The 27,060-nt window shown below is 49.0% G+C and overlaps 1 protein-coding gene across 4 annotated transcripts in view; it reads left to right on the top strand.

Moving 5' to 3' along the window:
- The window catches only part of LOC115100189 (BTB/POZ domain-containing protein 19-like), an 84,197-nt gene that overhangs the window by 24,553 nt on the left and 32,584 nt on the right, over window positions 1-27,060 (top strand). For all 4 annotated transcript variants that reach the window (XM_029618500.1, XM_029618502.1, XM_029618499.1 and 1 more), the window contains one exon: window positions 25,813-25,872. In XM_029618500.1, coding sequence (XP_029474360.1) covers window positions 25,813-25,872 — 60 coding nt within the window. The remainder of the gene's footprint in view (window positions 1-25,812; window positions 25,873-27,060) is intronic.

Consider the following 27,060-nt stretch of genomic DNA (forward strand, 5'->3'; position numbering starts at 1 on the left):
CACCTTTGGAAGCCTTCAAGGGATTTTCTTCCACATCCACTTCAAAGGCCGAATTAGCTGTGGTGAGTAGGAGGGAGGAGGTGGGGAAGGAAGGCAGAGCTCCCATCCAGTTTACTCTTGCAGGTTTCTTAAAGGATACAGTCTTCCACCTTTTGTTCTGATGGCTCAGGGGATAAGCACAGGGCTGTGAAATGCATCACCTTGAGGGGATGGATACAGAGATTCAGCACAGAGAGACGGGAGAAGGAAATTAGCAATTGGTCTTCTGGTGGTGGCCCCTGGTCATTGCAATGCGCTGGCTGCTCTGTGACTTGCATGGAAAGGGCCAGTGCTCTGTCCAGTTTTAGTATCATCTAACATTCGTCCATCATTGTAGTGATTGTAAACCTCCTTTTACTAATGTACTGTTAACTAGTACATCTTGTTTTCTAATCTGCCTTGAGGCCCCTCATGGAATATCAAATGTCTAGGAGTATAATTTACTTCTGAAAGTTTGTGTGGAAAGTAGTTTGCCTTGTTTGCTGCCGCAGAGACTCGGAAAGCCGTTTTGAGCTGCTCCTGTGTTTGATCTTAGGGGACCGGTGAAGCACCTGCTCTCTCCGGTGGGTACCAGAGCTGGCCTTGCTGTGCCTGCCTCCTCTTCCTGCCATGCCTTGGAAGTGGGGTCCTCCGTGAGCCAGATTGGCCCCCACACATCCCTTCCAGCATTGCCACCATGTGACGCTCATCCACTGCGGCTTTTCCATTCCTTTGGGAACTCGCTGCTGTTTTTCTGGGCTCTTCATGCAGTGCTTCTCTCCAGTTTGTCACAATATCCGCCTGCCTTTTCTTTACTTTCTGCTACTCCTATGTTGCCTTTCTTGTGAGAACAAGTTTCAGTAGCCAAAGGACTACCCACCCTTAACCCAGCTAAAATTAGCCGCAGGGTCCCACCTCGGGGCGTTCCTGGAGCAGCATTAATTGCTGAGCGCTCCTTAAACCAGTACAGAAAGCAGAAAAATCTGCTTTCCTGTACTGCCTCCTGCTTAATATCGCTGCGATATTAAGTAAAGAGGAAAACCAAACTTAAATAAAGTTAAAGAACAGAAAAAAAACCCACGCTGGCAGTCGGGTGCAGGAAACAAACGCTTGAATGACAAACATCTGTTTCCTGAACCCCCTGGCTGTGCGGCGTTTAGGAAAACCGATAAACTCTGCATTGGTTTTCCTAACCTCTCAACTGCCGATGCCGATCGGGTTCGCGTTAACAAAGAGGCGCTAGGGGCTCGCAAGCAACCGTAGCGCCTCCTTCCTAACGTGACCCCCTAATTTAAATATTGCATGGCTGACTGTTCTGCGCCCGCTTTCTACGTACATTTATTGCATCGGCCCCACAGGGTGATGGATACATGGAGCAGACCCCAAGAGAGGTGGTGGAGACAAAACCAGTCCCAGAGTTCAAGAGAGTCTAGGATAAGCACAGAAGCGAGGAGCTACCTGAGAAACCCCCAGCGAATCTTTCACTGGAGAGAAGCGAGGAGCTACCTGAGAAACCCCCAGCGAATCTTTCACTGGAGAGAAGCGAGGGGCTACCTGAGAAACCCCCAGCAAATCTTTCACTGGAGAGAAGCGAGGGGCGGCCTGAGAAACCCCCAGCGAATCTTTCACTGGAGAGAAGCGAGGGGCAGCCTGAGAAACCCCCAGCAAATCTTTCACTGGAGAGAAGCGAGGAGCTACCGGAGAAACCCACAGCAAATCTTTCACTGGAGAGAAGCGAGGGGTGGCCTGAGAAACCCACAGCGAATCTTTCACTGGAGAGAAGCGAGGAGCGGCCTGAGAAACCCACAGCGAATCTTTCACTGGAGAGAAGCGAGGGGAGGCCTGAGAAACCCACAGCGAATCTTTCACTGGAGAGAAGCGAGGAGCTACCGGAGAAACCCACAGCTAATCTTTCACTGGAGAGAAGCGAGGAGCTACCTGAGAAACCCACATCGAATCTTTCACTGGAGAGAAGCGAGGGGCAGCCTGAGAAACCCCCAGCAAATCTTTCACTGGAGAGAAGCGAGGAGCTACCGGAGAAACCCACAGCCAATCTTTCACTGGAGAGAAGCGAGGGGTGGCCTGAGAAACCCACAGCGAATCTTTCACTGGAGAGAAGCGAGGAGCGGCCTGAGAAACCCACAGCGAATCTTTCACTGGAGAGAAGCGAGGGGAGGCCTGAGAAACCCACAGCGAATCTTTCACTGGAGAGAAGCGAGGAGCTACCGGAGAAACCCACAGCGAATCTTTCACTGGAGAGAAGCGAGGAGCTACCTGAGAAACCCACATCGAATCTTTCACTGGAGAGAAGCGAGGGGCGGCCTGAGAAACCCACAGCGAATCTTTCACTGGAGAGCAGCGAGGAGCTACCTGAGAAACCCCCAGCGAATCTTTCACTGGAGAGAAGCGAGGAGCTACCGGAGAAACCCCCAGCGAATCTTTCACTGGAGAGAAGCGAGGAGCGGCCTGAGAAACCCCCAGCGAATCTTTCACTGGAGAGAAGCGAGGGGCGGCCTGAGCTTAGGTGCTGGGCTCTGAGATTTTGCAGCAGGAGTAGGCAGATTAGGTGGGTGGTGCAGATCTCCGCAGCTGTCATTTTCAAGGTTTCTGTGTGACCTTTTATTGAGATCTGTTCTTTCTTTACCCTGCTTTCTATGAGCATTATTCACGCACAGCTTTTTCCCATTCTGCTCCTATGGAAAACTATATTTATTCAGTAAGGGGTAGATTTTGAAACGTATGTGCATGCATCCATGTGCGTGTGCTACCCGGTGTGCGTGATTTTATAACATGCATGCGCTGGGGGGGGGGGGGTAGATTTTGCTAATTTATGCGCGGCGATGAGATTGGGCCTCCCCCAGTTCCCTCCCCCCCTACCTTCCCTCTCCTTCTCCCTCTCCCTATTCCCCTCTCCTCCCCGACCCCTTAAGAGTTCATACCTTTTTTTTCCCTTTGTTTCTGAACTTACGCCAGCAGGCTGCCAACACGTGATCCCCTGGCACAGCGGCAAATGGTGTGCAGGGAAATAAAAGTTCGGCCTTAAGGGTCTTCGGGGTTTTCTTCAGCAGGTTTAGCCATCTGATAATCTGTTCATTTTTTGAGATAGCCAGGTAAACCTCTGCTTTTAAATCTCTGCCCATTATGAGGAGCCACGCTGTGTCCTGCATGCCCAAACACGGGCTCTCCCACAAACCCTATTTTACAGCGATGAGAAAAGCATGGCAGTTCCTGCGTCCCTTATTGGGGCAGGCATGGGAAGTTCTCCCCGTCTGCCGCTCAGAGGTAACCCCGGACTTCCCAGCTGGGAACACTTCGAGAAGGGCAATGCATACGAGCTGCCATCAGGGAAGCCACATACATGGCAATATCGTACGGAGCATTTAGGATTTGGCAGCACAGACCTTCAGTTACATCCAACAATCTCGGAAAGCTAAAAGGGGGGAGGGAGTATACATCAGGAGCCTTGCAAAGATTTGTACATCTGGGGAGGGTGAAGGGACGTTCCCGGTCTCAGGCTTACAGGTACCTGCACCCCATCACCCAGCATGGGCCAGCAGATTCCCTGGCAGACGTATGGAGTAGAGATTTGGCCAAACACCTTACCAAAATGGATCTGCTCTTGAAATTTACAAGGGCAGCTACCGAATCCAGGACGGTAAAAGAAATGCAACTCAAGTTGGTTTATAGCATTTACCCGTGGCCTATAAGGCAAGGGTTGCTCCAACAGACAACTGTCTAAAATGTGACTGCCCCAAGGCTACGCTGTTTATGGGAATGTAGCAATATCATGAGATTTTGGATGGAAATTAAACAATTCCTCCAAACACATTTACACAGCGAGATACCGTGCTCAGTTACTTTTTGCCTATTGGGTGTGCACGAGGAGAGGAATGCAGGCTCTTTTATTAAAGGCCGCCCTTATGGCAAAGAGATGGATCTTTACTCACTGAGTATGTGGAAAGGTAACACGCTAGACCTTCTGCTACTAGAAGCAAGGTCAGTAGACCCTTTGGTTACAAAATCTAAGCGAAAATGTTTAGGTGTTTGGTCTCCCATGCTCCGTCTGCTGCCTGCGCGTCGTGCAGAAGTATTGAAAGAAGTGTGATGAGATCCAACCATAGAGGGGAGGTGAGGAATGTCGCAAGACAAATTATAAACAGCAAAGGCCCTACTGGGGCTAGTCCATATTGCAGAGTCTGCGACTGTACTAACGTGCCGGGGCAGGGAAAGCACGGATGGGGCTGAAAGTTTCAGGATTACTGTGTTCTACTGTTGCGATATTTTCTAACCTTGTATAGGGAATTGGAAGCTGTTAAATTTTGCTATCATTGAAAAATACAATAAAGAGATTATACAAAAAATCTGCCCTTCCCCTCCGCATTGGCTAAATGTAAACTCCCCCTAAATCACCAGGTGAGCGCATTTAGCCAGGCAAAAAAGTAGCTGGCCCTAGGAACATTCAAGGGACCTTAGGAAGGCAATCCTATCTGGACAAAGAGTCTGAAAGCTAGCATGCCAAAATTTCACGCAGATATCTAGCCGGTTAGGATTGGCTGAAAATTTGTCTAAAATGAACCGGTGCTCAGCGGAGCTTTAAAAATTGGCTCCCTATGTTTCATCTCTTGGATCGGTGTTATCCGGCATGCGTTCTGCATTACACTAGCGCAGTGGTTCCCACACCTGCCTGGAGGAACAGCTGTGCAGGATATCTGCAGCGTCTCCATTGCATGCAAATTTATCTCAGAACACCTTTTTAAAACAAGAGGAAAAGCCCCAAAAATTATGCCAGAAGCAATATTAAGATACATTGCAAGCTTTTTTTTAAATAGAAAGGTTTTAACAAGGAAGTCTTTCTTAGCCTCACTGAGTAGAGTATTCCAAAGCAAGGGGCCATTTACCATAAGTAGTTGTTCCCGTGATTCGTCAAGTCTAATGTGTTTAAAAGGGGGAGTATCTAAAAGCAATTGTGAGGATGATTGTAGCGTTCCCATAGGTTGATAAAGCTTTAAGGCTGAATTAAAAGGAGGAGGCACGAGCTCATGTAGACCCATATACAGGAGATAAATTTGTATTCCTTGCAAATGTCTCATGTGCATATTTATTGTGGATGCCCCAACTGGCAGCGGGATTCTCAGGGTAGGTTTTGGAAACCTGACATTACTCTTTTGGCGCTTAAAATTAATAGTAGACACTGTGCCAGAGGGTGGAATATTCCTTTACACTGACAAGTGACACCGCAGATTATGAAACTGTGAGGTTGCATACACTGTCTCTGTAACAAGTGTTGTAACTTGCCATGAAGCACTTCCTGAGTGTGGTAGCACTCTGCTTAACATTCGCTCACATCTGAACCGAATCCGCTTGACTGGGGGCAGGCCCAGGCGACTTGACTAGACAGAGCATGAGAACCCACCATATCTGCAGACAGAGACTGTGCAAGGTACCAGCTGTGGGCAGAGAGGTCTGTTGAGTAAGGAGCGTTAACACGATAATGCATGTTAAATGCTGAATTCAGCATTTAAATTGTGTTAGCAGACATTAACTCTTATTTATTTATTTATTTAGTAAACATATATCACTTATCAGTTACTAAGTGGTTGACAGTAAAACAGTCACAATAAATAAAACCCAAACAAGATAGTTAAAACAAAATCATAGATAGAAAATAAAAAAATATATAAAACCAATAACATTAGAAAATTAAGAACATGGCAGTTTAACAATTAGCTGTGTCAATGTTTTATAGAACCCCTCCGGTACCAAATAGTTGTATAACATTTATCAATACACTTCTGATTTTTAAAGGCACCTCTAATTACCACTCGACATACAATATTACCTCTTTAATGGAAAAAAATGAATACATATGTCATCTATTTAAAAAAATAAAATTTAGTATCAAATGAAAACATCCTGAACTAAGAACATAAGAACTTGCCATGCTGAGTCAGACCAAGGGTCCATCAAACCCAGCATCCTGTTTCCAACAGAAGCCAAACCTGGCAATTACCCATAAGAACATAAGAAAATGCCATACAGGGTCAGACCAAGGGTCCATCAAGCCCAGCATCCTGTTTCCAACAGAGGCCAAAACCAGGCCATAAGAACCTGGCAATTACCCAAACACTAAGAAGATCCCAGGCTACTGATGCAATTAATAGCAGTGGCTATTCCCTAAGTCCCTAAAATATAATCTGGCTTGAGTCAACATCAAAATGTAACATAGAGAAAAGTTTACGCGGTGTTGGACCAGCGATGGTGATGAAAAACCAGTAGTGCTTGTTTAACTGTTGCTGATAACTTTGAAACTTCTGGCCAAACAATTGGCAAATATTATTGAGCAAATATTATTGAGCTTGCCAGCGTAGTTTAATAGTGAGGTGAAAGAGGCAATTGAAGCCAAAAAGGCATCATTCAAAAAATGGAAAGCAAACCCAAATGAGGAAAATAGGGAAGAGCAAGTTAGATGTAAAAATGGAATTAAGCCGGCTAAGAGAGAATTAGAAAAGAAGCTTGCCATTGAGGTAAAAACAAGTACTTCCATTTTTTTTCCATACATTCGAAGCAAAACGCCTGTGAGGGAGTCAGTTGGGCCACTAGATGACCCCAAGGCAAAAGGAGTGCTCAGGGAGGACAAAGAAATAGAAGAAAAACTGTCTGTGTTTTTACTGAGGAAGATGTTGGGGTCATTCTCACACCAGAACAATTTTTTAATGACGATGATTTTGAGCAATTAAACAAGATCACTGTGTAATAAATCAGATTGACGGACTAAAAACCAACAAATCACCAGATAGTATTCAACCAGAGTTCTGAAGGAAGTCAGACCTGTGTTTGGTGATTTGCGGTACCAGAAGACTGGAAGGTGCCCATGTGACACCGAGCTTTAAAAAAGAGCTCCAGGGAAATCCTGGAATTTATGGTCCACATTGTAGAAGCTATCCTTAAAAACAAAATTACTGACCACATACTTTCGATAGACAGGGATTAATGGGGGAGAGTCAGAATGGGTTTTGCACCGGACAATCTTTTGTTAATTTACTAGACTTTTTTGAAGGTGTGAATAAATCACTCCTTATGTTTTCCTGTTCCCTTGGGTTTATGCAACCCAAATATGTAATCTTGCATATTTTACCATTAAATCTTAGCTGCCGGACTCTAGATCACTCCTCAAGCTTCACTGGACCTCTCCTCATGTTTTCTACACTTTCCAGGGTGTCTCCCCTGTTGCAAAATTTAGTATCATCCATAAAGAGGCAAACCTTTCCTGACAATCCTTCCGCAGTACCACTAATATGAAAATGTTGAAGCGAACTGGTCCAAGGAGCGATCCCTGAGGCACCCTGCTAGTAACTGCCCTCTCCTTGTACTGAACTCCATTTACCTCTACCCTTGGTTGCCCCCGCCCCCTCCACCATTTTCTAACCCGATCAGTCACTTTAGGGCATCCAAGGCCTTACTGAAATTTATGTACAGTACATCTAGCACTCTCCTCAGTCAGGTTCATCTAATAAGACTTTACTTCTTGAGGCAGCTGTAATCCGCTGGCTTCCAGACACGGCACTGGCCTGCAGGTTTCAGGCTCCTCTTTCCACTTTTGTGAGATGGGTCTGCTTCCATCTGGCTCCAGTCCTTTGGAGCCACGTCTGACTCTAAAGAAGCATTGAAAGGTCCAACAGTCCCTTAATTCCCTTGGATGGTGCAAAGTCAGTGAGTTTAGCAGAGAGGTAAAAGAGACAAGCTCAGACAACGTGGTCAAGGCAACTAATACAGTGGGGGCTCAAATGAGGCTTGGACGAATTTCTGAAGGAAAAGTCTATGAACAGTTATTATTAACCTGGTAGATATGGGAAAACCAGCGCTTATCCCTGGGCGTGAGGTACAAGGAATGCGTCAACTATTGGGGATCTGCCAGGTACTTGTAACTTGGAGGGCCACTGTCGGAGAGAGAATGCTGGGCTCGATGAGCCTTGATCTGACCCAGCATAGCCCCTCTTATGTTCTTATCAAGTATGCACAGACTTTCTATTAGAGTGGACAGCTGGAAAATTACCCCCTTAATGGGATGGGAGATTTCAATAATAAAAGCATTAGTTCAGAATGATCGAGAGTCATGGGGCTGCTAGGAGATCTGGTGTTCAGCTCTATATACCTTTATCTCCGAGGTACCTTAGTCTGCCGCCCAGTACTCTCTGCTTTGTATTGGGCTGGTAAGGCATCGCTCTTTGAGACTGAGAACTCGCCAGTGTATTGCACCTGCATAATCTGTAGTAATCTTATTATTTTGTCTTCCTGTACTGTCTGCTCTTCGTTGCACTGTGCACACTGTCAGCGCCATAAAACAGCTTGGCAGGACTGGGTGAGGATCCTCTGATGCCATGTTGGCTGTTCAGTCACCCGGGCATAGAGAAGTGACTAAAGGACTGGGAAGTTGTGGATGTTACAGGGGTGTGGTGATACTAGGAGCTGCCACCACACCTGAAAAAGGGGCGTAGAAATCAAAACTGGCAGTCGAGCAGAATGCAAATGTTAGTAAAAATCCTGCTCGGCTTCCGATGCATGGCCCTGGCGTTATAATTACTCTTCCTGGAGTGTGAGGGCGAGCTGAGTGCCTGGCCTTGCTTCACAGGGCAGGCGGCGAGCAGCCTGTGCTCTCTTCCTGTTCTGAAGCCATCAGGGGGTGGGGAACTTGAGGGCCGCACATCAGTCAGGTTTTCAGGATTTCCCTAATGAATATGAGTGAGAGATTTGCATGCATTTGAGGCAGTGTGAGCGCTGACTAACTTATGTGTTTAAAATGCTGCCTTAACCGCTTCCCCTGCTCCAGTCGGTGCTGTCCGAAGGGATGAGCAGTTTAAAATGCACAATAAAACAAGTAACATGCATAACTAAAACATATAAAGAACCACATTATCAGTGCTGCCAGTTACATATACTGTATTTAATCCCCCAAAAACCACAACTTGAAGTCCTGCTGTGCCAGTGTGAAAACATCATCCAAACTGATTAAAAAACCCAGGTTTTTACCTTCTTCCAAAAAGAGAGATTTTTTTCCATCCTGATATGAATGGTGCTAGCACAGAAAATGCTCTGACCCTTAATGACATCTTGTTAATTTCTTTGAAAGAAGGAACAATTAACATAGCACCCAGGCTTGACTGTAATTGCCACTTTGGTGTATATGATCTTAACTTATAGCCTAGATACTCTGGTCCACCACATAAGGCATGAAAAGCCATTGCTAGCATCCTAAACTGGGCTCTAGCCTTTATTGGGTGCCAGTGTAAGTCTCATAATACTGGATGGATGAACAGGCTGGATCTGCCATGTGGTTCTCTTCTGCTGTCGTAGTTCTATGGGGTCCATATTCAGCCTCTGATTGGCTAGCTAATTTAGTCAGGTACCCCTACCCGGGATATTCGGTGCGGGAGCAGCACTGGTTATACCCGGCTATCTTAAACATTAGCTGGATAGGAATATTCGGTTAACTTTAGACCTGTCTGCAGCGCAGCTAACTGTGCTCCTGCCCCAAGGACGCCCCCAACATATCCGGTGACATTCTAGCTGGATAAAGAGTCATTCGGCTGCAATTTAGCCAGTGAAGTTGCCGAATGTTGCAGCCTAAGCCATTTAGACGGATAACTTTTCGGTGATCTTTCTAAATAGCTTTTGAATGTCTACCTCTCCTGTGTCTGTTTCTGTATGTTTTAGACATCAGTCCTTTGTCCTCATGTCACCAAGACAGTTATTTAAATTTGGTAAGTCCTCTCAATCCATTTCAGCAGTCCTCTTGAAGATGGAGATACATCTAAAGGTTGGGAAAGATCTGACTTTGAACTTTCATTTTTTAGTTCTTAGGGATCTTCTCCTAATTACAGCGTTGGCTTTCCCTAGTAAAATTTACTTTCTGTCAGAACTTGAAATGTGACTGTGTACAGGTAGGAAGAAACCTTGGATCATGATGAAAACAGGGAGAGAAATGTAGAAAAGACAAAACCTGGATAGAGGGATGAATCAGAAAGGACTTCCTCTGCTCTCTGCCCGTGGAAAGAATAAGGCCCTCAGCTTTAGCATATATGGAAGTGATTGGGAGCGGTGAGGAAGTTTGCAGATGTGCTGATGGTACCGGTGTGTACGGTTGGGTGGGGAGAGTCCTCCTCGTCTCTGTATGGAAGTGATTGGTAGCGGTGAGGAAGTTTGCAGATGTGCTGATGGTACCGGTGTGTACGGTTGGGTGGGGAGAGTCCTCCTCGTCTCTGTATGGAAGTGATTGGGAGCGGTGAGGAAGTTTGCAGATGTGCTGATGGTACCGGTGTGTACGGTTGGGTGGGCAGAGTCCTCCTCATCTCTATATGGAAGTGATTGGGAGCGGTGAGGAAGTTTGCAGATGTGCTGATGGTACCGGTGTGTACGGTTGGGTGGGCAGAGTCCTCCTCGTCTCTGTATGGAAGTGATTGGTAGTGGTGAGGAAGTTTGCAGATGTGCTGATGGTACCGGTGTGTACGGTTGGGTGGGCAGAGTCCTCCTCGTCTCTATATGGAAGTGATTGGGAGCGGTGAGGAAGTTTGCAGATGTGCTGATGGTACCGGTGTGTACGGTTGGGTGGGGAGAGTCCTCCTCGTCTCTGTATGGAAGTGATTGGTAGCGGTGAGGAAGTTTGCAGATGTGCTGATGGTACCGGTGTGTACGGTTGGGTGGGCAGAGTCCTCCTCGTCTCTGTATGGAAGTGATTGGTAGCGGTGAGGAAGTTTGCAGATGTGCTGATGGTACCGGTGTGTACGGTTGGGTGGGGAGAGTCCTCCTCGTCTCTGTATGGAAGTGATTGGGAGCGGTGAGGAAGTTTGCAGATGTGCTGATGGTACCGGTGTGTACGGTTGGGTGGGCAGAGTCCCTCGTCTCTGTAAGGAAGTGATTGGTAGCGGTGAGGAAGTTTGCAGATGTGCTGATGGTACCGGTGTGTACGGTTGGGTGGGCAGAGTCCTCCTCGTCTCTGTATGGAAGTGATTGGTAGCGGTGAGGAAGTTTGCAGATGTGCTGATGGTACCGGTGTGTACGGTTGGGTGGGCAGAGTCCTCCTCGTCTCTGTATGGAAGTGATTGGTAGCGGTGAGGAAGTTTGCAGATGTGCTGATGGTACCGGTGTGTACGGTTGGGTGGGCAGAGTCCTCCTCGTCTCTATATGGAAGTGATTGGTAGCGGTGAGGAAGTTTGCAGATGTGCTGATGGTACCGGTGTGTACGGTTGGGTGGGCAGAGTCCCTCGTCTCTGTATGGAAGTGATTGGTAGCGGTGAGGAAGTTTGCAGATGTGCTGATGGTACCGGTGTGTACGGTTGGGTGGGCAGAGTCCTCCTCGTCTCTATATGGAAGTGATTGGTAGCGGTGAGGAAGTTTGCAGATGTGCTGATGGTACCGGTGTGTACGGTTGGGTGGGCAGAGTCCTCCTCGTCTCTGTATGGAAGTGATTGGTAGCGGTGAGGAAGTTTGCAGATGTGCTGATGGTACCGGTGTGTACGGTTGGGTGGGCAGAGTCCTCCTCGTCTCTGTATGGAAGTGATTGGTAGCGGTGAGGAAGTTTGCAGATGTGCTGATGGTACCGGTGTGTACGGTTGGGTGGGCAGAGTCCTCCTCGTCTCTATATGGAAGTGATTGGTAGCGGTGAGGAAGTTTGCAGATGTGCTGATGGTACCGGTGTGTACGGTTGGGTGGGCAGAGTCCCTCGTCTCTATATGGAAGTGATTGGTAGCGGTGAGGAAGTTTGCAGATGTGCTGATGGTACCGGTGTGTACGGTTGGGTGGGCAGAGTCCCTCGTCTCTATATGGAAGTGATTGGTAGCGGTGAGGAAGTTTGCAGATGTGCTGATGGTACCGGTGTGTACGGTTGGGTGGGCAGAGTCCTCCTCGTCTCTGTAAGGAAGTGATTGGTAGCGGTGAGGAAGTTTGCAGATGTGCTGATGGTACCGGTGTGTACGGTTGGGTGGGGAGAGTCCTCCTCGTCTCTGTATGGAATTGATTGGTAGCGGTGAGGAAGTTTGCAGATGTGCTGATGGTACCGGTGTGTACGGTTGGGTGGGGAGAGTCCTCCTCGTCTCTGTATGGAAGTGATTGGTAGCGGTGAGGAAGTTTGCAGATGTGCTGATGGTACCGGTGTGTACGGTTGGGTGGGCAGAGTCCCTCGTCTCTGTAAGGAAGTGATTGGGAGCGGTGAGGAAGTTTGCAGATGTGCTGATGGTACCGGTGTGTACGGTTGGGTGGGCAGAGTCCTCCTCGTCTCTGTATGGAAGTGATTGGGAGCGGTGAGGAAGTTTGCAGATGTGCTGATGGTACCGGTGTGTACGGTTGGGTGGGCAGAGTCCTCCTCGTCTCTGTATGGAAGTGATTGGTAGTGGTGAGGAAGTTTGCAGATGTGCTGATGGTACCGGTGTGTACGGTTGGGTGGGGAGAGTCCTCCTCGTCTCTGTAAGGAAGTGATTGGTAGTGGTGAGGAAGTTTGCAGATGTGCTGATGGTACCGGTGTGTACGGTTGGGTGGGGAGAGTCCTCCTCGTCTCTGTAAGGAAGTGATTGGTAGCGGTGAGGAAGTTTGCAGATGTGCTGATGGTACCGGTGTGTACGGTTGGGTGGGGAGAGTCCTCCTCGTCTCTGTATGGAAGTGATTGGTAGCGGTGAGGAAGTTTGCAGATGTGCTGATGGTACCGGTGTGTACGGTTGGGTGGGGAGAGTCCCTCGTCTCTGTATGGAAGTGATTGGTAGTGGTGAGGAAGTTTGCAGATGTGCTGATGGTACCGGTGTGTACGGTTGGGTGGGCAGAGTCCCTCGTCTCTGTATGGAAGTGATTGGTAGTGGTGAGGAAGTTTGCAGATGTGCTGATGGTACCGGTGTGTACGGTTGGGTGGGGAGAGTCCTCCTCGTCTCTGTATGGAAGTGATTGGTAGTGGTGAGGAAGTTTGCAGATGTGCTGATGGTACCGGTGTGTACGGTTGGGTGGGGAGAGTCCTCCTCGTCTCTATATGGAAGTGATTGGTAGTGGTGAGGAAGTTTGCAGATGTGCTGATGGTACCGGTGTGTACGGTTGGGTGGGCAGAGTCCCTCGTCTCTATATGGAAGTGATTGGGAGCGGTGAGGAAGTTTGCAGATGTGCTGATGGTACCGGTGTGTACGGTTGGGTGGGCAGAGTCCCTCGTCTCTGTATGGAAGTGATTGGTAGCGGTGAGGAAGTTTGCAGATGTGCTGATGGTACTAGTGTGTATGGTTGGGTGACATGTTCATCCTAGTGACTGTGCTTAATCCCAGCCAAAATATGGGGAAGGGTTTGAGAGCCTTGCCCCCTGAAAAGAAGACGGGATGGATACATCTCCTATAGACTGCGACACAGGAGCTACGCTAGCAGAATCCCTCACTGCTGTCACACAACCGAAATGCGGGCAGACTCTCACCAAATCTGGAATAAGGAGCACAGGTTAGAAACAGAAATATGCAGACAAAAACTGGCCTGGCAACCCCACTACTCAGTACTGTCTCTTTCTTTATTGCAGTCTCTCTCATCTGGCAACCCATTTACTTCTCATGCTCTGTCTATCCCTGGTCCCAAGCAGTCCCCTCTCATTCACCTTCCCTCGGCAGACTCTCTCACTGAACAGTAGCAACCGCTTCTGTCCATCTGTCCGAGTCCATCCTCCTGTCCTTGAGACAGCTGTGATACTGATACGTAGTCTCGTGCTGTGTCTTCTGCTTCTGCCCGTGTGGCGCGGAAGCTGATCCCATTGCCTCCTCTTTCTCTGCCTGGCGTAGCTGCAGTGCTCAGACCACTTCCTGTTTTCTTGTGGTTGGCCTTAAGGCTGAGGCCTCCTCCTGACCGCTTGTCATCAGCCCCGTATCACCACAGTGCTACGCTGCCTCCTTCCCGGGGGTCTGTCACTGCTAAGGATGTAAGTGTCACCTATAACGTTAACCGTGCAAATGATAAATGCACAAAGGGCCTTCCTCAACTGTGCACACCCCTCTCGTGCCTGCACACTCCCCAGGCAAGGTGGTCCCGGGGAACCATGCAGCCCACAGGGAAAGGGGAATCTGGCATCGGCCACAGGCTGGCGTGAGACTATCCTGGGTTCCCTATTAAAGGACTCAATGGTTAATCTTTTACCTACTGTTTGCTTGTTAAACCATTTAATACTTTATCTCTCTCCTAAATGCCTGAATAACTTCCATTCCTGGCTGTTTGTTTACTGTTGCTATAGAAGTGGGTGACAGTGTCGTCCTGCCCTGAGTGGGCCTGAAATGCCTTCTGCCCAGGAGAGGAAACTTGGTTCTCATTCTCTCAGGTGCAGGATTTTATTAAAGAATATTTTGTAAGCAGGTTTTGCCCCAGCAGGGACGAGAAAAGTCTACCACAAGTGCGGTTACTCTTAATGCGATGGTACCAGTGTGAAACCAGAAGAGCATGGGGGGAGCTGGGTGCAGCAGGGGAGAAGAAAGTTTGGTGCAGACCAAGTCTCTCTCTCGACAGATGTTGCAGGAAGAGATTCTCCTAAAGCCTCTCAGTAGGAACAGGAGTCTGCCCTTGTACAGCGCCAGAAGGTGCAGGGAGCTACAGTTTGTCTGAATGACGCCTATGGGAAAGTAGAAGGAATGACCGGGGACAAGGCAAAGCTGTGCTGGGAGGGTGAAGTCTCCTTACAAAGACCCCTGTTTCAGAAAACTAGGGTTAAACAATTTCACATGCGCTGGTCCATCGAATGTCAAAACCCTAGACAGGAATGGAATCGTAGCGTTACCCGTGCCCCTGGGAGCGAGGAGACCTGCAGTCTAGTGCTGGCTCTGGCGTTCACTCGAGGCCCCGTTCTCATCCACCCCTCAGCTGCCTGTGACTCACCTTCCTTTCCTGTAATTTGCTGCTAAGGATAGGCCTATTGCCCAGTGACTCAGTGAGAGTGCTGGAGTCTTCCCCTCTGCAGGTGTTTCACAGCCTGGAAATAGCTGCCTTTTCTAAAGGAATCTCTGCGAGTACAAGGAACAGGAATATTTAAACCATTCCACCCCATAAAGCTTACAATTCTCTCTGTGAGAGAATGAAGTCATTAGACTAAGAGGTACTGGATAATGGGAAAGGAGCCGACAAACTGAATTTCTTTGATTTGCCATTAAAAAATATTCTGTAAGTTTTTGCCCAAGTCATATTTAAATGGTTGAGTGATGCATGCTTAATGTTTTACATAGAAGTAAGACTCCAGTAATGAACCTTGCACATTTTCAAGAGAAACACCGCTTAGCCTGGTGCTGTGATGAAAAAAACAACTCTAAAAGTTTCCCTGCCTAATGCTCACTGGAGTGTGATGCACACCTGGAGGGCATCTGCAGCTCCCGCCCCAGACTAGCAGTGGCTTCTGTAAGGACCAGCAAGGAAAGCAGATCATGCAAGGACTCGGAAAGTTCAGGTGCAGTTAGAGATGCCTTGAGGTGCCTGTGTCTACCTCCCGAGCACAGCACCTGTCGTACCCTCGCTGCCACCGCACCCTGGCACATCCTACGGTCTGATTTGTTTGTTTGATCTTTAGCCCATCTTTCTAAGTAATGCTCAGGGCAGCTTCCATTATTCTTAGACTTCAGGCAGCTAACATTTGACCTTGCACACCTGAGGCAACAGAAGACCGTGACTTGCCCAAGATCCCATGGAGTGTCAGTGGGGGATGGAGGATTCGAGCCCTGGTTCTCAGCCCAAGACTGCTCTCTGCCAGTGGCTTTCTGACTCCAGGCGGGTGGCACCTTATACACTAATCAGTTTATTGAGGCTTTCCCAGGGCAGGGTCTGTCCTCTAAAGCTTGCATCTGTTGAAGTAGAGTCCACTTTGTCTTATCCTAGATAAATCCACTTTTTCTTCCAGGTCCTGGGAAATGTTGGCCAACTCACATTATCCTCCAGTTTACCCAAGTGTAATTTTCTAGTAACAGTAATCATAGAAATATTCCTTTTCCCCATCCTGTTGGAATCTTTTGGGGTCTAGGAGGGTAAACGCTGGAGGTGGATGCATGGAGTCACCTCCCAGGGTAGGTGGTGCACACAAGGACAGTAACAGAGTTCAGTAAGGCCTGGGATAGTGGGGGTGAAGTTGCAGATCACAAGTGGGCTCCTGTGGCTTTGCAACAGGAAGACCCAATACACTTAGATGGGCTTTGCGGTCCTCCCTGTCCTCGGGTCCTGTGCTTCTCTCTCTCCCTCTTCAGGAAGTCTGTGGGGTTTGGAACAGCTCTTTCTGTTCAGATGAAAGGTGCTTTGTGAGCTCAGGTTACTCCCAGTATTGTTCTTCCTGGAAAGATTATCCTATAAATATGGGTTTCCCAGTCTGAGCGGCAATGCAGATCTCCTTACAGTAACTTGAATCCTGCTAGGACAGAATGGTGCAGAGCTCTTTATTCAGGGGAAAAGTGCTGGGCTCCTGTCTGGGGCAGTACTCAGGCCTGCAGGGAGAGGTGAAGCTCTCAGCATTAACAACGCTGCTGTGCTTCGCCCTTCCTCACCGGTTCTGGGTCCATGGCCGGCCGCTCAGACTGCTGGGGAAGGTTCGTTTGATCATCTTTCCGGGCTTTTGAGGTAGGAGAGTGCACAGGGCGTTCCTGCTGCATCCCTAGACTGGGCCTTTGACGCTGTGGGTGCACCTGGTGGCTCTGTCCGTGCACAGTAGAGAGCAGTCACTCGGGTAGTCTGGCTACCTGCAAGCCCGCCCGGGCTTCCACAGCACGTGTGCCTTGAAGCAGGCTGCGAGGAGGTGTTTCTGAGCTGTGTTCAGGTCAGGGGAGGGAAGTTAGTGCACGTTCATGACATTTTCACAAGTTCGTGGGCTAATTCCCTGCCCCCCTTCAGCTGAGCACACTCAACATGCAGGCTTCATGCTAATTGTGAAAGAGAAGAGCGTTTCTCATTGTAAATTAGCATAAAGTACACCTGCTGAAAGCCTCCATATACTTTCACTCCTAGGCTGATGGAAACCCCCCCTCCCCCTCCCCCTTGCCTGAAACCATCGGACGTTGCATCACGCTTTGCCATCAGGAGACTGTGCAGTGCACGGATGTGCAGTGCATGGATGTGCACTGCATGGATGCCTCTGTACTGGGCACCGTCGGTTTCTCTGTGCAGCTGCGTCCCTGCGGGGCTTTGGGTCGGGGAGATGCGCACCCGCAGATGGCATTTTCAGATCTTTCCGGCAGAAGTACGCGATCGGGGTCAGCTTCCCATGAAAGCCTGCAGGTGCTTTGCTGCCGAGCGTTTGGGGAACACCGTGTACGTGGGCTTCGTCCCTGTGCAGACGCTTCGGGGCCGATGCAGTGAAAGTGCGGCGTTTCCGAACACGCGCCCAGGCTCCTCTCCTGGGGGCGCCATGCAATATTTAATAAATTAGGGGTCGTGCTGCCAAGGAGAGTCGATTGTGCGCCCCTAACGCCTCCTTGGCAGCGGGTGCCCAGGAGAGGTCAGCTGTCAGGGAGCTGAGAAAACGGACGCTGGATTTATTGGCGCAGGTTTCCCTGACTGGCGCACGGCTGCGGGTTCAGAAAACGGACCGCCGGCACTTTATTTATTTAATCTTTTAAACTTTTCGTTCCTTCGACAATCTCGCCACGATACTAGGTCGGAGGATGCACAGAAAAGCAGTATTTTCTGTACACGTTTCTGAGCGTAAAAACGTGCGGATTGGATGCACTTTTTTTTTTTTTTTGCATGTGGGGTGAATAACTAATAGCCTCATCAACATGCATTTACATGTGCTGAGCGCTATTAATTTCGTGGTGCGTTGGATGCGCTAATCCCCTTATAGCATAAGGGGCTGTGGACGCGCGTCCAGCCACGGGTTAAAAGTGCGCTCGGCCCCTTTGAAAGTTGCCCTCGAAGAGTTTCTGATGTTCTCCTTTTTGTTTGTGGACAATAAAGAAGGATTTTTATCTTTTGATCCTTTTTTTCCATTGCTCCTGCCCACATGATGGCAAAATTTCAGCCATAGCTAGGAAGCTGAGTTATTAGACTGAAAATGTATCAGAAGCAGGCTCCTAAGCCTGGGCCTGCTCTTCTTCACAGGGAAGGAGGGCTGAGTGCCTAATACACGTTCCCCAGCCTCTGCTCTCTCATACACCTCTTCCCCTCTTGACCTTTCACCGGCAGGGGCCTGGCCTCCTTGTGGGGTGGTGATTCGATGGATCTTAGGGGACTTTTGCTCAACAGATGCTGTACTGCAAGGTCTCTGCAGTGAAGCCAGGATGTGTTGTAGAATCTGTACTGCAAGGTCTCTGCAGTGAAGCCAGGATGTGTTGTAGTATCTGTACTGCAAGGTCTCTGCAGTGAAGCCAGGATGTGTTGTAGAATCTGTACTGCAAGGTCTCTGCAGTGAAGCCAGGATGTGTTGTAGAATCTGTACCGCAGGGTCTCTGCAGTGAAGCCAGGATGTGTTGTAGTGTCTGTACCGCAAGGTCTCTGCAGTGAAGCCAGGATGTGTTGTAGAGTCTGTACCGCAGGGTCTCTGCAGTGAAGCCAGGATGTGTTGTAGTGTCTGTACCGCAAGGTCTCTGCAGTGAAGCCAGGATGTGTTGTAGAGTCTGTACCGCAAGGTCTCTGCAGTGAAGCCAGGATGTGTTGTAGAATCTGTACCGCAGGGTCTCTGCAGTGAAGCCAGGATGTGTTGTAGAGTCTGTACCGCAGGGTCTCTGCAGTGAATCCAGGATGTGTTGTAGAGTCTGTACTGCAAGGTCTTTGCAGTGAAGCCAGGATGTGTTGTAGAGTCTGTACCGCAGGGTCTCTGCAGTGAAGCCAGGATGTGTTGTAGAGTCTGTACTGCAAGGTCTTTGCAGTGAAGCCAGGATGTGTTGTAGAATCTGTACTGCAAGGTCTCTGCAGTGAAGCCAGGATGTGTTGTAGAATCTGTACTGCAAGGTCTCTGCAGTGAAGCCAGGATGTGTTGTAGAGTCTGTACTGCAAGGTCTCTGCAGTGAAGCCAGGATGTGTTGTAGAGTCTGTACTGCAGGGTCTCTGCAGTGAAGCCAGGATGTGTTGTAGAGTCTGTACTGCAGGGTCTCTGCAGTGAAGCCAGGATGTGTTGTAGAATATCTACCACATACTCAGGGCTGTGGACGGAAGACATTGTGATTATGGGGGATTAGCACCCTGCCACCTGACCCTCTGCGGCTACGATGATATTCCAACCATTGCCAAAAGCTGAGGCTTAAACCTCTGGTAAAGAAAAACCTATCTGGAAGAAGAACCGGGAAGAGGTCCTGTTACAGGCACAGAGAGAAATTTCAGCTCCTAGCAGGATGGGTTAGAAGTGAAGCACAGGGGGCACAGCTGCAAAGTCCACTTGTACTTTTCACCTGCAGACCTTGCACCAACGGGAAAGCTCCCAGGGAGTGGCCCTTGGAAAGTTGTCTTCATGGGCTACGGGTGAGAAGTATCTGTGGGCAAAGGAGATCTGAGAATCAAAGCAAGTCTGCTCCCTGCTGAAAGTGTGCTTGCAGTGCAAGGCCAGGTAGGCGAGGCTCAGTTTTCAGACAAGTTAGTTTAACTTTGAAAATTCCCAAGAATGACTTGTCCAAGGGCAGAGCTGGGATTAGAACTGAGGCACAGGGGGGTAAAGTGCCTCATCCAGAGTCACGCAGAGAGTCGGGGCAGATCTGGGATTAGAACTAACTCACAGGGGGGTAAAGTGCCTCATCCAGAGTCACGCAGAGAGTCAGGGGCAGATCTGGGATTAGAACTAACTCACAGGGGGGTAAAGTGCCTCATCCAGAGTCACGCAGAGAGTGGGGGGCAGAGCTGGGATTAGAACTGAGGCGCAGGGGGGTAAAGTGCCTCATCCAGAGTCGCACAGAGAGTGGGGGCAGAGCTGGGATTGGAACTGAGGCGCAGGGGGGTAAAGTGCCTCATCCAGAGTCGCACAGCGAGTGGGGGGCAGAGCTGGGATTAGAACTGAGGCGCAGGGGGGTAAAGTGCCTCATCCATTGGTACATTGAAATAGGTGCTAACCTCGGTGATGATCCGGATTCTGACAAATGAAGTCAGAGCACAGGGAGTGAGAGCAGGCGGAAGGTCTGCATTCACAGACAGCCCCATTATGTAATCCCAGATGAACTCTCCTGCTGCTCTCACATGTTTTCTTGGCATTTGGTTGCAAGAATAGGCAGGGTTCCTGCCACTGTGCCTCAGGACCTCAGTACAGCAGCAGCGTGGCGGTGATGTCAGCACTGGCAGCAGCGCAGCCCTAATATTATATCTGTGCTTACATAATGGGACCCTTTCATGGGACTTCCTGTCTCAGGGCCACAGATTTGCTTAGATTTTCAGGAAGTTTGTTTGCCTTTCATTCATCTCCTGACTTACAGAGCTGCTGATTCTCACAAGGCAGTGGGGGAGGACCTCTGCTCTGCTTTCAGCCTGACCCAGAATCAGGAGATAAAGCTTGCTCTGTTCCTTCCTCTTCTGGGCTTATTTCTAAGTCTCACATCTTTCCTGTCACCAGCTTTAGAAAGAACATTTTCAAAGCCATTTATCTGGGTAATTGGCTTCTGACCGGCTAAAAGCATGCTCGGGCTTCCACACACTACATCCTTCCAGCTGGATGTGGGGAGCCATTCCTAGGCGTCTACATGTCATGCATGGGGCTCTGATGAAGATCCACCCTTCAGCTGTCTGTGCTGTATTCGTGCTTTACATGTATCAGTGTGACCCCTGCATGGGGCTCTGATGAAGATCTGCTCTTCAGCTGTCTGTGCTGTATTCATGCTTTACATGTATCAGTGTGACCCCTGCATGGGGCTCTGATGAAGATCTGCTCTTCAGCTCTCTGTGCTGTACTCATGCTTTACATGTATCAGTGTGACCCCTGCATGGGGCTCTGATGAAGATCCGCCCTTCAGCTGTCTGTGCTGTATTCATGCTTTACATGTATCAGTGTGACCCCTGCATGGGGCTCTGATGAAGATCTGCCCTTCAGCTGTCTGTGCTGTAATAATGCTTTACATGTAGCAGTGTGACCCCTGCATGGGGCTCTGAGGAAGATCCACCCTTCAGCTGTCTGTGCTGTATTCATGCTTTACATGTAGCAGTGTGACCCCTCCATGGGGCTCTGATGAAGATCTGCTCTTCAGCTGTCTGTGCTGTAATAATGCTTTACATGTAACAGTGAGACTCCTGCATGGGGCTCTGATGAAGATCTGCTCTTCAGCTGTCTGCTGTATTCATGCTTTACATGTATCAGTGTGACCCCTGCAGGGGGCTTTGATGAAGATCTGCTCTTCAGCTCTCTGTGCTGTATTCATGCTTTACATGTATCAGTGAGACTCCTGCATGGGGCTTTGATGAAGATCCACCCTTCAGCTCTCTGTGCTGTATTCATGCTTTACATGTAACAGTGTGACCCCTGCATGGGGCTCTGATGAAGATCCACCCTTCAGCTGTCTGTGCTGTATTCATGCTTTACATGTATCAGTGTGACCCCTGCATGGGGCTCTGATGAAGATCCACCCTTCAGCTGTCTGTGCTGTATTCATGCTTTACATGTATCAGTGAGACTCCTGCATGGGGCTCTGATGAAGATCTGCTCTTCAGCTGTCTGTGCTGTATTCATGCTTTACATGTATCAGTGTGACCCCTGCAGGGGGCTCTGATGAAGATCTGCTCTTCAGCTCTCTGTGCTGTATTCATGCTTTACATGTATCAGTGAGACTCCTGCATGGGGCTCTGATGAAGATCCGCTCTTCAGCTGTCTGTGCTGTATTCATGCTTTGCGTGTACCAGTATGATGCCGGCCTGGGGTTGTGATGGAGATGTGCTCTTCATCTTTCTGTGCTGGATTCATGCTTTTCTAAAAACCAAACAGGTGAATTTTCAAAGGATATACACGGGTAACTGTAACTACTAGCATAGCCATTTTCAAAAGCCATTTATCACATAAAGTAGACGTACGTGGGTAAATCCTATTGCTAATTCAATGGCAAATCTTGTAGCAAGTTTTGTAAGCCCACTTCCAAAGGTAAGGTGTAAACCCATTTTTAAGAAACCCTGAAAGGAAATCAGTTCTCAAGGCGATCTTTGGGCAGCAGTGCAAACCTTGTGCGTAAGCTGTGCCCTCGGTCGCACCAAGTTTCCCTCTCAGCTCACGTTCTCATGCAGAATAAATCATGGCATCCATGTGACTTGGTTTGTGGGGACTGAGGTTCAGGTCGGCTCCTTGGGTAGCAGCCTTGATACCTTTGGTGCATGGGGGTGAGAAGAGTTTGCTTTTAGAAGGGCAGCTGCATTGCTCGAGTCTCGCTGACAAGAGATTTGCCTTCTCGTGCAGGGCACGTTTCACAGCCATTGGACGTGGTCCGGTAACAGGTGCACACCGGTTAAGAGGAGGAGTCCCGGTGTGCGTTTGGCAGGGCCAGAGAGCAGGAATTAGGCCCCTATGTAAGGTGCTGATGTGATACTTAATAAGAGAAATCCTTTTCTAAATGCCCCAAATAATTTGTATTTATTTAAGAAGGCTTTCCCAGCTTTTTTGTTAGCAAATTCTTCAGTTATGTGTTAGAAATAGATATATTTAGCTTTTTTTTTAAATTTTGCCCAGCAAAAGTCGGCCCCTTGGCCATGCTGGCGCCCCCTCTCTCCTGGAGTGGGGTTTGGGTTGTTGACTTCTTCAGAAACTCGTTGATGCCCCTCTCAGCCAGCAAGTGGAAGGCGTGCGTGTGGTTTCTCTGAAATTGTGATAAGAGTGCAAGCAGAAGGGCCTAACCCGGGGATAACGCGAGGTACGTGAAAGCCTCTGCAGTGTGCGTATCAATTCCCATACATGTGATGGGGGCGTTTAGAAAAATGGCTGCCGCCAGGCCCAGAGCCTGGAAGGTGCACCTGGACCACCGGGGTAATTTTGTGAGCAAGCGTTTGTTATGTAGGGGGCTGAAGGTGGGGCCTGGCTCTGATGTAAAACATTTCTTTTTCTTTTATTTTTACAATGGGCTGCCTCCAGGGGCAGTGAGGGGGGGGACGACCCTGGGGGTTTTCATTACTTTTGAGGGGAAGGGCCAGCAGCCATCGCACATTGTTTTGGGGTGCAGTTACCACTGTGGTATTTAACTGTAAGGAATCACAAAGTGGCAGGGACAATTACCACAGTTTTGTGACTCCCCAAGGGAGAATTCCAATGAGGTCTCTCCAGGGATCTAAACTGGGGCAATATCACCTCCCTTTTTCTGCTGACCCTTCCTCTCCCTATGCGTAAAATGCCAGAAAGCTGCTCGGCTGCACAGGGAGAGGAAGGGTCAGCAGAGAAAGGGAGATGATATTGCCCCTGTATAGGTCCCTGGTGAGGCCTCACGTGGGATACTGAGTACAGTTCTGGAGACCCCACCTTCAATAGGATATAAACAGGATGGAGTCGCTCCAGAGGGAGGCTGCTAACATGGTCAGTGGTCTTTGTTCTAAAGCATAGGGGGAGACTTAAAGATCTAAACATGGATACCCTGGAGGAAAGGAGATAGGGGAGATATGATAGAGACATTCAGATATCTCAAAGGTGTCCATGGAAAGGAGGCTCCAGAATGAGGGGTTATGGGATGAGGGTGAAAGGGGGCAGACTCAGGAGTAATCTTAGGAAATATTTCCTTACAGAGAGGGTGGGGGATGCGTGGAACGGCCTCCCAATGGAAGAGGTGGAGACAAGGACAGGATCTGAATTCAGGAAAGCCTGGGATAAGCGCAGGGGATCTCTGAGGGAGTGACGGGAATTGTAATGCTACATTAATTGGGTGGATGGGCAGACTGGATGGGCCCTACGGTCTTTTTCTGCTGTCATGTTCCTTTGTTTCTATTTTTGAGTATCAGATTTATCTTAGGTAGTTTTGGACTCCAACATATATATATATATATATCTCCATTTCCACCAAGGCCTACTTTTCCTCTGCTTTCTGGCCTGCCTTGTGCTGCTTTCATCCTCATTCCCTGATGTAGCTCCCCATTACCCCTCACCTCGGATCTGGGGCTCCTTCGCTGTTCTTTCACCTTTCTTCTGGGGCTTCTTGGCTATTCCAGTACCTCCCTTCTGGTTTTTCTTCAGATCTCCTCTCTCTCTCTCTGTTTTTGCAGTGTCCCTTTATTTTCGGGCACTGCCGTGCTGAAGGGCCTGGGTTGGATGCTTGCTAGGGGTGGAAATATTGTGGAGAGGGACAGAGACGGTCATTGCTCACCTGCGACACCTGGTGGCCAGATCTCAGAAGGCGCCCCAGTCCGTGGGAGGGGATATAAAACAGGGAGGAATCCCCGGGGAGTTATGGTTGGAGCCATCTCCAGTTCTGTACTACAGAATCTGCTTTTCCATTTTTTTCTCAGCTTACTGTGAGCCGTCTTCCTGAAAGTTATCATTCTTTCATCTTTAAGTTGCCTCTCTCGCCATTTCTGGGTGAGGTGTTCATCTACATGTTGTTGCTGTTGTTGAAATGACTCTCTTTATATTTCCTGCTGTGTTTTTGCGAGAATGAAATGTACCCTGAGGTCAAGGAGGTGCCCGAGACCCCGAGCCAGATTATTAATGCCTAGAGAAGAGATGGATTATTAACCAGGCATGGGGGGGGGGTCCCTTACCCTGCAGCACCCCACAGAGCAGCGCCCCTCTGACGTAGATGCTAGAGCAGGCTCCCCCTTGGCACAGTTCCACTCCTCTTTCACCCCCTAGGCAATCGCCTCTGTTGCCGGTGCCTAAATCCAGGACTAATAACCCCTGAGACGTCACTGTGTGCAAACTGGAAAGTGCGGTGACGAAGGCGCCGGAGCCCGGGTCCCTGGTGTGGGAGGTGGGATACTCGGGGAACTCCTCTGAGTTATTTCTGCTGTGACCACAGAGGCGCTGGAAATGAAGGAGGGAGGAAGGCGTTTCCTTTATCAGAAATAGAGTAAGGGGATCCCTTTCTGTTGGGCTCACTCAGTACATTTCTGGACTAGGTTTCCCTTCTGACCCGAGGAAGGGAAGGTGACATTACCAGAAAATATAAGCGAATCATAAAAGGCATCCAGGGGAAAGGGGGGTGGAGGGCTGAGGAGGACTGCGGTGCGATCAGAAGGTGGCAGGTGGTATGAAATCATCACACACTTTGGAGCTGACAGAAAAGAGCTCGGCAAAGACCCGGGCTTCTTATAAAACGATAGCGCCTGCCTCCTCCTGCTCACCCAGCAATCCCTGCCAGGCCCTTTCCTCTTCACACTATCACTGGATGCCTTTCATCATTCCTCTGTATTTTCTGATAATGGCCTCCTTGTGTTCTGACCCGAAGAAGAGAGTTTTAGCTCTTGGGAACTGCTCAAGAAATGCATTAAGTTAGTCCAATATAAAGGAACCAGAGAGAGAGAGAGATAATTTCATTATTTTTTTCTTTATCACTGAAACCAGTTAAACCACTGAACAATTACTGGTTTCTGTGGTATCAGCGTGCATCATCTGCCACCCCTGTCAGGAGAATGTGATAAAGCTGAGCATGGTAAAGAAATTGCCAAAATAAAGCCCCTAACTTTCTGTGCTGTTATGATTTGGCATTACTCATCACCCAGTGCGAAACTTTGGGGATTTCTCACCGCATTCAGACAGTTACTGAGAGGGGGTGGGAGGCCAGCAGAAGACGGGGGCTGACATTGCTCTGCACACCTTCAGAAGGGGATTTCACCTGACTGTAATGGGGACCCCTGAGAGGAGGAGCACCTGCTGAATATGCAGGATCCTTCTTGATGATAAGCGCAGCGGACCTTGGCCAGGACATGTGCTGCAGTGTTTCCTGTCTCTGCTTTGTTTTACAGCTGTGTGTGGAGTTCATTAAAGAGACACTGACGGCGGAGCAGGCCTGCGAGGCCCTGCAGGTGAGTCACCTCCTGCCAGGGGAAAGTGAAGCAGCTTTACCTGTGTGCACACCTGTGAAGAGCCAGACCTGTGGAGCGATGTGAGCCGCTGGCTGGCAGACGTCTTTCCCCTCCCGGGTGCATAGCAAATTGCACTTCTTGCGTTATTTCAGTTATTTTCCACTTACTTTCTTGACCGTAGAGGTTTCTCCTGGTTTTTCCCCGATGTTGGGTGGGCCCGAAGTTGAGATGATTTTGTAAAGAGTGCAGAGGCCTAGCAGTTAGAGGTGCGGGCAGACTTCAAATCCTACTGCTGCTGCTGCTGCTGGTGACCTTGGGCGAGTGGCTTCATCTCCCATTGCCTCAGGGCCTGATTTACTAAGGCTGTTCTCCCATTCTGTGACTGGGGGAAATGCTCAGCAAATGAGGCCCTTAGATTGTAAGCTCTCTGGGGACAGCATCTGAGTGTAACTTGCCTTGCGGTACTGAAGAAATAATCAGTCATAGTCTCCTGGCCCCTGGGTCTGCAGTGCATCCTTCCAGAAAAACCACCAAAGCAAACCCCCAAGCTCCTTTACTCACCTTAATCACCCTTGTTAACTCGACTCTAAGTAAACTGAGGCGCTCTTATGCTGGACTTTGTTAGAGCCCCAGGCTGGTATCTTATCAATACATAGAAATTTCAAAGTGGCATTGAGAAGGCCTGGAAAGGAAACATAACAATGACGGCAGAAAAAGACCAAATAGTCCATCCAGTCTGAATAGCAAGTTAATCATGGTAGCAACTGCCGCTCCGTGCAGGTTACCCCCATGTTTCTGTTAAGGGTAGTAACTGCCGCTCCGTGCAGGTTACCCCATGTTTCTGTTAACGGTAGTAACTGCCGCTCCGTGCAGGTTACCCCCATGTTTCTGTTAAGGGTAGCAACTGCCGCTCTGTGCAGGTTACCCCCATGTTTCTGTTAAGGGCAGTAACTTCCGCTCCGTGTAGGTTACCCCCATGTTTCTGTTAAGGGCAGTAACTGCCGCTCCCTGCAGGTTACCCCATGTTTCTGTTAAGGGTAATAACTGCCGCTCCCTGCAGGTTACCCCCATGTTTCTGTTAAGGGTAGTAACTGCCGCTCTGTGCAGGTTACCCCCATGTTTCTGTTAAGGGCAGTAACTGCCGCTCCGTGCAGGTTACCCCCATGTTTCTGTTAAGGGTAGTAACTG

This window comes from Rhinatrema bivittatum, chromosome 10 (genome assembly GCF_901001135.1).
Source record: "Rhinatrema bivittatum chromosome 10, aRhiBiv1.1, whole genome shotgun sequence".
NCBI lineage: Eukaryota > Metazoa > Chordata > Amphibia > Gymnophiona > Rhinatrematidae > Rhinatrema > Rhinatrema bivittatum.